Raw genomic sequence first — 13,340 nt, forward strand, 5'->3', positions numbered from 1 at the left:
ATGAAAGTTATAACAAGAATTCGTGTAAAATAAAATTATTCTTAAAATTATATTATTTGAGTTTACCACCATCCACTACCTCCGCCACCTCCACCAGATTGCCATGGATTTCCTCCTCCGCTTGATTGCCATGGGTTTCCACCACCGCCTGACTGCCATGGATTTCCACCTCCGCTTCCTCCGCTAACTTTGATTATTTTCACAATTTGGCCACCACCACCGGAGCCTATAGTAGCAAATAAAAATATTTGTAGATATAGATATTTTCAACTGTAGAAAAATGTCTGCATTTTCTAATGAAGTAATTAAAGGAAGCCTGATTGCTGACATTAAATACCTATAGGTACTTTAACGGTTGAATAATAATTCTCAAAATATGCATGCAATTTACGTTTTGATGCAAAACTTTAATTAAAAACGAAATAGGTAAACACTTCTTTCAATCATTTGATTGTTCTGCTACATCTTAACTCAACTATCTGCAAAATACTTGTAAAAGTCTCATTTTTCATTTTCAAAAGTGCAGCATTGAAATACTTCATCACCAAATCATCACTTAACTACTTATAAAAAGGTTATTACAGGAGTACAAATATTCATGCACAGATATACATTCATTATTTTTTTTACTTGTACATTAGCCTTAAAAATTTCCTTTTTACAGCTAATTTCTTTAAAAGTTCATACAATAATTTAAAGAGTAATTATTAAGTACTTGGTTTTCTTTTTAACTTTAAATACATTTTTGGTACCATATGAATTCATTACTTTGAACCACGTGACATTAATTTAATTAATTATTTATTTGTTACTTTAATTCTACGACTCTTTTGGCCATTAATTGTTGTTTCCATTTATACAATTATTAATTATGTCATTGTTAATTCTTCTACAATTATGTATCTGATAAAACCAACACCTTCCATCTACATATATTTTTTTTTTCTCACATCTGAAAACTAGCCTTGATAAAGACCAACAATTTGGAGCGAAACGTTGGCGGTAGTTTTACAAAATATCTGTTATCTCAGTTTGACTTTGATTACTGATATTCTAATAACAAGGGGAAGAATGGAATATATTTCCTAAACACAGGATCGTACTTAAAAACTCAGGGATATAATATCTAACATCAAATTAACAGTAACAGTCGATAAAAGGTTATATTTTTTCTTTAGAATGATGGCGATAACTTTTTACTGTATATTGATGATGTAGTTTAGGAACCAGAGATGTTATAAATATAAAATTTCGGATCTGAATAGAGATACTGATGTATGAATGATATTACACCGGTTTCAGATATAGTTACGGATACAAAATATTTTTTTCAGTTAGTTACTCGATTTTTGAGGAATTTTAAAGCACAAATAATAGGTAATGCTTTGACGTTGTTTCTATGTTATCATTTAGTAATCACAGAAAAAGCAATTAGTCTTATAATTTAGAATCCGTCCCTACTCGAAATTATTGAAATGTTTTATGTCAGATTCAGTTATTATTTCGGATAGATTTTTATTTTGGATATTCGATGGTTTCGGTTAGGGTTACGTTTCTCCATAACTGGTAGGAACACCGTATATACAGTTACTAACCCTACAGTGTGTGTTTACTATTTATGTTGTAAAATTACACTGTTTATTGAATATTCCATAAAATTATATTATTTTCGAAATTTTGAAATAATAAAGTTTTTCTTGCGATAGACTACGATATACGTAACAATTTTTAATTGAATGAATCAATGATATTAAGATTTCGGTACATTGATTGATTGATGCATATTCATTTGAATATTACATATACATTTGAAGTATCTATTTGTACATAAACAATGACCTATGTATAACAAATCAGGGTAAAGAAAATGCCCACTGCAGTTTATCTCTTTTATAATCCTTTCGAACGTTTCATAGGTCGATGTGTAATAAAGTTAATTAAAGATAGCCTAATAAAAATTAGTACATACATGGCAGTGTTACCTATGATAACCAATAAATTACAAAAACCAAGGAATTGGTTACAAGGATATGCATTGTATATATCACAGCATGATGAGTTACGAAGCATGTTATGTAAATTTGGTCAATTCCGAATGCAGAAATTATTACTGCTTTTTTATTGCAATCAATTTCAATTTCATATCTTTAAGCAAACTATAATAGAAGTATTAGATTGTAGTCGTTTATTATACATATAAGCCCAGAATCACATCATTGAAATCAAGTCTGAAATAGGGACAGGATGAAGTTTTGCGTCTTGTGAAAGTTTTATGTAGTATGTTTTCTCTGCTATACGGAATAGGCAACTGAATAGAGATTTTAGTATAGAAAAATTGCGTTAAAAGGGGTTTTATGGTTAAATACAGTAATTTGATCTCTAAAGCTGATAAACCTACAAAGGGATGCATTTGTGACTAATCTTAAAAAAGGCACAACTTTCAGTTTTCTATAAAAAACTCAAAAACGAAGGAATTTTCGAGTACTCTTACTTATTTTTATCGTTTTTGCTATTTTGTTTATTAAATCGTCTGTACCTATTTTCTGGACAATTTTGATACACATAAATGTTTAGAGAAAAGTTGGTCATTGAAAAAACACACCTTTTCTTCATTTATTCATTTTTGTACGATGCAAATTCACCCAGATAACTACGCTCAAATTTGCCTACTTTTTATCATATTTTACCCTAAGTAGAAGAAGGAGACTGTGGTAAATAATAATTAATTAAAAATTGAAAAGAAGACTCGCCCCTATTTACCATTACCATTACCATTTTTTTTTTGAATCTGAGTCTCGCGTTGATAATGCCCACGCATGAAGTGGGTGAAACAATTATTATTTTTTGTTTTTCCTTTTCCTAAAAAAGAAAAACAAAAGTTATTGGAAATATAATAATTATGAAAATAAAGTGTGCAAAATCTCAAATTATCAGATATCACATGACGGTGATAACTAAAACTAATACATTTTATAGTTTATTTTTAAAATTTTACGTAGGTGCCTATCTGATTTGAATAACATATAAATATCTCTCGGTAACCGAAATCGATGTCAAAGGTGTACGTGTACCACTTTTCGGTTATCCTTTCTCAAGATATCTCGTCTTCCGGATTTCCTTGCATGAACATATCTCGTCCGATATTCGTCTAGACCGGATATATTGGTTGAGTCNAAGTGGCTGATTTTAGATACCTAGGAAGTCAGATAAGTCAGGATGGAAGGAGTAGTAGGGATATAAAGCAGAGGATAGCGCAGGGTCGTGTCGCCTTTAATAAAAAGAAGTCACTTCTATGCTCGCGAACGGTTAATTTAGAAATTCGAAAAAGGCATTAAAGGTGTATGTTTGGAGCGCGGCGTTGTACCGGTGCGAAACATGGACAGTGGGCGCGGCAGAAAAGAAAAGGTTAGAAGCCTTCGAAATGTGGTGTTACCGACGAATGATGAGGATACCGTGGCGAAGGTTAGAAATGAAGAAGTATTAGAAAGAATAAGAGAACAGAGGACTCTATGGAAGTCAATAAAAAATAGGCGAGATAGATTGGTAGGACACCTTCTGATGCATGAAGGTCTAGTCAGAGACATATTAGAGGCAGAAACAGGAGTTAGGAAGGGTAGAGCTAGATCTAGGTTAGATTACTGTTCACAAATAATTAAGGATGTGGGTTGTTCTAGTTTTAGGGAAATGCGAAGATTAGCACAGCATAGGAAAGAGTGGAGGAACGTGTCCAACCAGTCTTAGGACTGACGACCTTATGATGATAATGAGTAAAAATAGGCTTTTAAATTTCATATAAGCATTAATAAAAACACACTATATTCAAGGACCTTTTTATAAGACTTATGAATCCTACATAATTATTATTTTAATTGATAAAAGGTAAGCAAGTGCTTGCTTACAAGGATATGACTGAAATAGGTAATTGTCACGTTTAAAACAGAATTAACTTTTTAACCTTTTATTACTGGAATTAAGTAAGTAGGTATCCTTCTTACGTATTAAGCAAGAGTAGATACTAATTACTACTTTTAAGGATGCTGAATTTCCTTTTTCTTTATTAATTGCATTCAAGGCCTTTTTAATCAGATGGTAATGCTAAGAAAGTGGTTACTTTTTTGTTTGTTTTAAGAAAATGTAAGTACATAATTGTCGAATGCAGTCGTTTCCATATTGAGTGAAATGGGTTGTTTCAAACAGGTTTTGCATTAAAAAAATGAGTCACAGCTTATATAATTGAATTATTTATGGATAAAAGTCACGAGTTCGTTGAATTACGTGAAACGAATGAGACGAGCATGTAGTTTGGCTATTTTACAAAAAATTACAACTTCTTTTGCTTACTTTTCTAAGTAAATGAAGCAATACCTTTTTGATATGCTTTAAGATAAATTCCGTATATTTCTTCACTACGCGTGATTTGTATTCCAATGACAAAATTTGCAACAGGCGACCTACATTGCACACTGTTTTTAAGAATTATAATTGATTGAATTATAATATGCAGCTATAAATAATAACGTTTGAGGTTTGAAAGTAGGTATAATTAAAATTAATATTGTTATTTCAAATAATAACATTTTAAAGGCATTTGAAAAGTTATTACAATTTTAATAAATTTAAAGAAACAAATAATAAAAATGATTCTCGACGTTCCTAGTAATGACGTTAAAGGGTTGGGTTAGAAATTTAAATTCCGACAGGATTGAAAAAATCGCTTTTTTTACACTTCAAACTACTGACAGAGGAATGGGACTAGAACAACGAGATTATTAATAATATTGATATATATTATTAATATCAATAAAATCACACTGTAAGAAAAGTTTACGTTTGGTGATTGAAACAGAATTTTACAAGAAACGATTGCAATCCTGGTTTTCGGCAAATAAAAAACAAGGAAGAAAATAAAACTTACCCCCGCTTCCATATCCAGCAGACCATCCGCTTCCAAGACTACCACCAGACTTCCATGGGCCACTGCTGAGACCACCTCCGGATTGCCATGGTCCACTGCTCAGGCCTCCGCCGAGGCTGAGACCTCCACCAGATTTCCAGGGTCCACTGCTAAGTCCTCCACCGGATTGCCATGGTCCTCCGCTGCTGAGGCCACCTCCCGATTTCCATGGTCCACTGCTCAGTCCTCCACCGGATTGCCATGGTCCTCCGCTGCTGAGGCCACCTCCCGATTTCCATGGTCCACTGCTCAAACCTCCTCCGAGACTAAGACCTCCACCAGATTTCCATGGTCCACTGCTAAGTCCTCCACCGGATTGCCACGGGCCTCCGCTGCTGAGGCCACCTCCTGATTGCCATGGTCCACTGCTCAAACCTCCACCAAGTCCACCACCGGACTGCCATGGTCCTCCACTTAGTCCACCTCCAGATTGCCATGGTCCTCCACCGCCGCCGCCTCCGCTGGGCACAATTACTTTGATAACTTTTATTCCTCCTCCTCCGCCTCCACCGCCTCCTGACCAGCCACCGCCACCACCACCTGACCAGCCGCCTCCTCCATAGCCGCCTCCGACACCCCCTAGAAATTATTACTGCTTTTTTATTGCAATCAATTTCAATTTCATATCTTTAAGCAAACTATAATAGAAGTATTAGATTGTAGTCGTTTATTATACATATAAGCCCAGAATCACATCATTGAAATCAAGTCTGAAATAGGGACAGGATGAAGTTTTGCGTCTTGTGAAAGTTTTATGTAGTATGTTTTCTCTGCTATACGGAATAGGCAACTGAATAGAGATTTTAGTATAGAAAAATTGCGTTAAAAGGGGTTTTATGGTTAAATACAGTAATTTGATCTCTAAAGCTGATAAACCTACAAAGGGATGCATTTGTGACTAATCTTAAAAAAGGCACAACTTTCAGTTTTCTATAAAAAACTCAAAAACGAAGGAATTTTCGAGTACTCTTACTTATTTTTATCGTTTTTGCTATTTTGTTTATTAAATCGTCTGTACCTATTTTCTGGACAATTTTGATACACATAAATGTTTAGAGAAAAGTTGGTCATTGAAAAAACACACCTTTTCTTCATTTATTCATTTTTGTACGATGCAAATTCACCCAGATAACTACGCTCAAATTTGCCTACTTTTTATCATATTTTACCCTAAGTAGAAGAAGGAGACTGTGGTAAATAATAATTAATTAAAAATTGAAAAGAAGACTCGCCCCTATTTACCATTACCATTACCATTTTTTTTTTGAATCTGAGTCTCGCGTTGATAATGCCCACGCATGAAGTGGGTGAAACAATTATTATTTNCTTAACCTAGAAGCGAATTGTTGGTTTAATTTGCGAATAAATCCAAGAATATTGACCACAAAAAAGTTCAAAGTTTTCATTTAATTTTACACAGCATATGTTATTATGCATAATTTAATAAAACGGAAAATTATTAAATTGTTTATTTTTTGTATAAAGGACAAATAATAGCAAAAATATTGTTTATAGCGCACATTAGCGATATATATTTGGTCAGGCAATGCAGTAAAATTGTTTAAAAATAGTACTTATGTATGACGAAATTTTGAAATACATACATAATTATTCCTAAACTGATATTTTTTAATAAATATAAAATTGCATTTATAAAAACGTTCCAAAAATTAATTCTTTCGTTTTTTGAAAACCACAAAATTTTACAGTTGATACTTTGTCATTTAAATTAATTAGGGATTAGTTAGAGCAGAATTAGTTTATGTTGTACCATGTAATATCATACTTTTCCAGCTCATGTATTAATTAAGCCTATTTTAGATTTTTTTATGGTAAATATTCATTTTATGAAACAAAGCCTGTTATTTAATGTCAAAAATTTATATCACAAATTTCAACCATTATAATTATTTTGTTGGTCGATATACCTAGGTGACTTCATAATGATACCAATGTGTAATTCCTATGACGTATATTTTAATTGCCTAAGATGCTGTAACAATGATGATTTGCTTGCGAAACATGTAACGTGAAGCTGAGTTCAAGTTGTTGAAATTTAGTAGGTAATTGTTATAGATATAAATCAGGTGGATATACGCATGTAAAAGTGTTATATTATGTACATATATATTAATAGTTATTTTACTTGTTTTTATCGCTTACCTTCGTTGCATCTACAATTTTTTATCTCTGCTTTAATCTGTATTGTTACACCTATGTAAAATTTTTCCTATACGCAGTTTTGTANATTAAATTAAATAAAAAACAGTATAATAATAAAAGGAAACAATTAAAAAACAAAAATTAATTACCTAAGCATTCTAAAGCAACTAATATTGTATGCTGTATGTTAAAGAGTATGAAAATATATGTTTTGATAGTTTTACAAAATTCCAAATTTAAGGGATAGATATTCAAAATACAGGTACATATGTCATCCCCAAACACTATATCTATATATATATAAGTCATTTTAGTTACACTATTAATAACTGAAGAACGGCTGAACCGATTTGGCTGAAAATTGGTAGGGAGGTAGCTTAGAACCAGGAGACGGACATCGGATATTTTTTATCCCGTTCCCATAGAAAAAAAAAAACCTGGTATAAGAAAACGCAACTGACAGTAAAACGTAATGTTTTTGCAGTTAAGTTAAGTATGGTGTTTTATTTATAGTCAGATTTACCTGAATCTTGGCTTTAATGCTTGTTCATATAAAATTAGTGACCAACATACCTATTTCAACATTATACAAAATTCTAACTCTTTAGGAAGCTGAAAAAGGTTTACAAAGATTGCATGTTTGTTTTTGGTCCGATTTACTTGAAACTGGTTAAAAATTTCAATCTCTTTTGGGGGGGGGGGATGAATGGTGATGAGGAGGAGCAATGTTTAAATGGAACATATAGGTATTATTTGTGGTCAGATTTACTTGAAGTTTTAATTGTCTCTCATTTAATTTCTGAAAGACCAATCACGACATTTTAAAAAATTCAACCTCCAAAGGGGGGTGGGGTAAAAAGGTGTTTTTCAATTTTTGTTTGGTACATACTTTCTTTATAGTTGAATTTACTTGAAACTTAGTATATATGCTGTTTGATATTATTATTCGAATAAAAAGTGGTTGCAACGTTTCCATGGGGTATATTTTATTTTTACTCGGATTTACTCGAAGATTGCTCATTGTTAAAATTAAGCAAATACGTGTTTTGGCAATTTTTAAAAATCAACCCTTAAGGATGAAATGTTCTTGCGACGTTTGTATTTGAAATCTAAGATGGCGACATTACATAAAATTAAAACGTTGTAAGGGTGAATTGGGAGTTAAAAGGTTTTATGGAGAAACAATACCTATTAATTTCTGCGAGCGAAGCCGCCGGGAAAAGCTAATTTTTTTATAAATCAGTGAATCAGAGGTCATTTGTCAAAAATTACAGATTAAAAAAAATTACAGATGAAGCCTCAAAATTTGCGGCCAACAACACAATATCAATATCATTTGCATATGAGATTGACCATAAATTCCAAATTGCTCCTATAAATATTAAAAAACCTCTACGCTTAATTTACACCCCTGATCAGTCCCATTCTTTTTTAATTCTGTTTTATTTAGTCGTACCCCTTGCCGCTTCCTTATAAATTTCTATTACCCTGTCTGTTAGTTCATTTTTTATTTTACCTTATCAGTTTAGAGATCCAGACTATTTTTTTAAGTATAATTATTGGTTTTAATAATTGAATTTAGTATTAACAATTATACATAGCTTCACGTAAACGAAGTCGCTAATCAAAACTACTTATTATACATTTTCATTTATGGTACATATCAAAAGGTGATAAAAATGCGTATGAAACAGACGTATGACCACTTTCCGTTTTTATGTAGGTATTTACTCTGTATTTCAGCATCAGAAACTTGTTTTGATATGCTGCTCGGGCTCAATAGTTACCTAGGTATAATAGGCACTTTAAAATTTTTATTTTATAGTTATTCGACACATTCATCGGTAGTCTGGACATTTTTTTTGTTTCACGCTTCTCGAAATGTTTTGTTATAACCTAATCCGGCATTATGCAATTTACCTATATAATTTAATTATATAAAGAGGCTACAAAGACATGACGAAATATCGTTTATGAAACGCATTTTGTAGACTATGCAAGTACGTAAAATTCTAATCTCGTTGGCTGCGAAACAGCCATTTAATTTACATATATTGCAGAAAATTGCTTGTGTTTTATTCTTCCAGTGAATCATGCTTCTTTGTAAAGAAAGTTCTCATGAATAAAATTTATTACATATTGTATTAATAGGAAAGACTTTAGGACATTTTTACTATCTCTCCTACGATAAGTGTTAACCAATTGTCAATTTCATTAAATGAATACTCAAAATAGCAATATTGGAAATTTTGGGCCAGTTCTATGATAATCAATGCTAAATCTAACCAAAAACAGAAAACAGTTGATAATAATTTAGAAAATAATGTTCTTTATAAAAGAAATATTACATCAATAGGTTAGACACAAACACTTAGAAGTCATCACTACGTAGAAACCGGCAATAGTAGAGATGGATGAGTGAAAATACTTATTTTGGAAATGCAGAATTAATAGTAGTATAACTGGGGAGGCATATCTAATACAAAATATATACAGAAATTGAAAATTATGTTTTCAAATATCAATTTAACAAAAGAGAATTAATCGTTTACATTTGATTAGATGCTTAGCACACATGGACTTAATAATATTATATATATAACAGAAATTATAAGTGCTGCCAGCACAGGGAAGTAGTATACGTGGTTAGTATCAGCAATTTCATATGCTGTAGTGTATTTACAAACAATTCCTTTAAATTTTAATCATTGATTACTATTACATCTATTAAAAAACCATAATGGCCGACATCAGTGACAATGCGACAATAATTGAAAAAGAATGATGGCCGACAACAGCAACAATTAAAAAAGAATTATGGCCGACATCAGTGACAATGCGACAACAATTGAAAAAAATAATGGCCGACTGTAGCAACAATTAGAAAAGAATGATGGCCGACCTACGTCATAGTATTGTTCACAGAAGTGAATTTCGATCACTCCAAGCAATGTGCTAACAGTTTCGAGCTCGCAGTGACTGATAGGGGGAAAGAACTAGTTTTAATTTAACGATAATTTTAAAATCATAAAATTTTTAAAATAAAGGTCAGAAATTAAACTTAACCGAAACTACAACCAAATACAATAATTTATAGATATTTTAACAGAATAATCAAATTAAGACGAACAATTGTCCATTGTTACATGTGTATAATTGATTTTGATTTGATTTTCAATTAGGTACTATGTTATATTTTATCCCTTACCTGCTATTAATTTGTAATTTCAAAACTAATATTTGTCCCCTGCAGGCGAGTAAGGGTACTCATCCCTATTAGTAATTTAATCAATATTCTGTAAAAGTTTTATTCATATTTCTTCTACCAAAATATACAAAAATTCTTCGAAGCTGTTCAGTTGTTTCTTTATTATTGTCTATGTCCTCGACTTTGCCCGCTTGGAACTTGGCTTTCGTTTTTAATAAATAATTTGTGAATTAACCTTAACATATGGATGGACTTTTTTTCTCTAACAACTTTTCTATAGAAAGCACTGACACATCTATTATACGTTACAAAACTGGTGTCCATCAATATCTGTTTTATTTTAACGTAATAATGTGCAGCCTATATCCACTCTGTAGGTTCATTCAAGATATTATTTGCAGAATTTTTGAAATTAGATGAGTAGTTTTGGAGATTACCTCCTACATCCAAACTTGCAAACTTAAAAAATTACAAAATTTTACTCTTTATAGTATGTATTACTGTGGTGTAGATATAGTTTCAATATACAGCCATCGAACTTAATATCAATTCGGAAAAGTAGTGTTTGCGTGGGTCGTAGGTACAAAACCACATTCAGTATTGGAGGTGAAAGGACCTCTGAAGAAGATCGCCACTCGTACTAACGAAACGTTAGAAACCAACTCTACGCAATAACGGCTTTTGGACCCAAATCAGGACGGCATCAGTTTACCAACTGAGAGCAATTTTTTTTTTATTTATTTTAACCTCGAGGAGGGGAAATCTTCTAATGACACCCCCCAAATAGGAGGTAGTGTCGGATTCACTCCTGATGGGAGCGCCTACCGACTAAAAACCCTCCTCGAGTTGGTAGATCAATCTGGCGGTTATAACAACCGGGAGAAATTTGGGGAGAGGGTTGAGTGGGAGATAGGTACAGAGGTGAGGGAGGGAGGTTGGGGAGATGAACTGCGAAGAAGGTTGCCCAACTCTGAAGGGAAGGATGGGCACTCGCGCTAAAGCCTTTACCAATTTTTATATCAAATTAAAGGCATCAACATTCGGCATTCATTAAAAAAGATGCGGGTCGATTGGTTGCACGGCTTACGTGTATATTACTGAAACACCCAAGAGTAGATGCAGTTTCGTAAAAAATTGTGTAAATATTTTCGGGTTGAACATCTCGCTTATATAATCATGAAGAATAGTTATACTTGGTTTGCCTTTTTGTAACTGCTACGGACAAATCGTAATATCAAATATTTTTACTGCGGCTTTAAGTATCTCAAAAAAAAGATAATGAAAATTAAAATACAGGATTCATAAATATAAAACGGCAGACGTGTTTTTATGTAGTCAACTAACATTCTTATAAAAATAGCTTAATTTACGATGATATTTAAACATCTGATAAATGACAAACATAATAGTTACAATTTACCAATAAGGAAAACCTTCATAGATACTTACTATTTGATCAATATTTGTTCAAATTGAATTGATTAAAGCAAACTACACTTGGCAAGGTTGTAAGATAATAATATGCGATAGTTCCTCTTTATAAGACTGATCGTCATCTTCTTACTTAGTTTTAATTAAATCCAAATAAAAAAACAAGTTAATGTAAAGAAATAAAAGATCTCCTATGTTTTAAATTCTTTAATATTACTCTTCAATTACTTTTACAGTTAATAAGTACTTCCCAAGGGTACGCGTATGTTATTTCTACTTACGTATAGAGAGCCTGCAAGCTTGTTTACGGCGTTTAATTTAATGGCAGGTTAATTGCTAATTTTATCATAGTTACTTTCGTTAGAGCTATTTCAAAATTGGTGAATTTGTAGCTTTATAACGCAAGATCGGTGGTAGGTTTGTGAATGATTTTCCGAGATATTTACTCCATCAATTTTGATTTAAGTAAAAGCATATGTGACTCGATCTTATCTTGAAACGCGCGGTATTCAAAAAAATTCAAACTGCTATATTTGCATAATGCTACGTAACTTTAACTTGGAACCCCCTGCTCTCACGTAGTTCAACGTAGCATTTTGTCAGACCCCTTCAACCCCCCTCAGGCCACGTGGTTTATGGAAGACTTATTACCAATTTTTGATTAAAAGTTTGCCGATTATCCAAGGATTACGAATTAACGTATGTAGCTCATGCAGATCTCCGTCTTTTTATTAACTGAAGTTGATGGTAGCAGTATTATCCTGGGAAGCATTTCCATCTTATATTGTCCATCTCATTCTAAAAATAATAGAACTTGATAATTGTTTCGCTAACATAGTAGATTTTTCAAGTTGAGTGTTATACTAAATATTATATACAGTTGTAGCTTACATATACCTTAACTAAAAGTGGGGGTACATTAGAAAAAATTTTATTTATTTATTTATTTATTTATTTGTCTTAAACGAGCACAGTGGCTCTTTAGAAAATATAGAAAGAATGTTGGAAGATGAACACAAAACCAATACATAGCAAATGTATTAAGTTTTATTCCTTTATTTAATGTGTGTAATATTCTATAATTTCTATTAAATTTGTGATTTATTGAAATAAAATGGTTGGCGTAATTAGTTTTTTTTTATAATTAGAGTTTCTAAAATGTTCATCAATTCTGGTTTTGAATGTTCTTTCTGTTTGACCGATGTTAGATTTATGTATCCTATCGATAGTGATGTAAAAAGAAAAATACAAAAGTAACTACCCGACCAGAAGAAAACGACACAAGTTGAAACATGACTTTGCACCGTCTAAAATATATGTGTTATTACTCGTATGAATCCTATATACGAGGGTGGATTGATAAGTTTCCGGCCTAACCAAGAGATGACGCCACTAGGCCTACCTTGAGGTGACATTCTATAGTACCATCCTTGGATAGCTTGTAGCTATAGTTTCAGCCCGATCTCCTTGCTAGTGTAGGTTTGACAGCACGCTGAACAAGACGCCTCTGTGGTTTTCGTAAAAATGGAAAAGCAGGAAAATCGTGCTGTCATCAAATACTTTTATTTGAAGGGGTTAACGCCG

At 32.3% G+C, this 13,340-nt stretch overlaps 1 protein-coding gene across 1 annotated transcript in view; it reads right to left on the reverse strand.

Annotated features, from left to right (window-relative positions):
- Positions 1-13,340, reverse strand: part of LOC108735969 (glycine-rich cell wall structural protein-like) — a 27,718-nt gene continuing 14,378 nt past the window's right edge. The window contains exons 8-9 of the mRNA XM_018468212.2: positions 4,916-5,533; positions 1-226 (exon numbers count right to left, since the gene is read on the reverse strand). Coding sequence (XP_018323714.1) covers positions 63-226; positions 4,916-5,533 — 782 coding nt within the window. The 3' untranslated portion in view covers positions 1-62. The remainder of the gene's footprint in view (positions 227-4,915; positions 5,534-13,340) is intronic.

This window comes from Agrilus planipennis, unplaced genomic scaffold (genome assembly GCF_000699045.2).
Source record: "Agrilus planipennis isolate EAB-ADULT unplaced genomic scaffold, Apla_2.0 scaffold4, whole genome shotgun sequence".
Classification (NCBI taxonomy): domain Eukaryota; kingdom Metazoa; phylum Arthropoda; class Insecta; order Coleoptera; family Buprestidae; genus Agrilus; species Agrilus planipennis.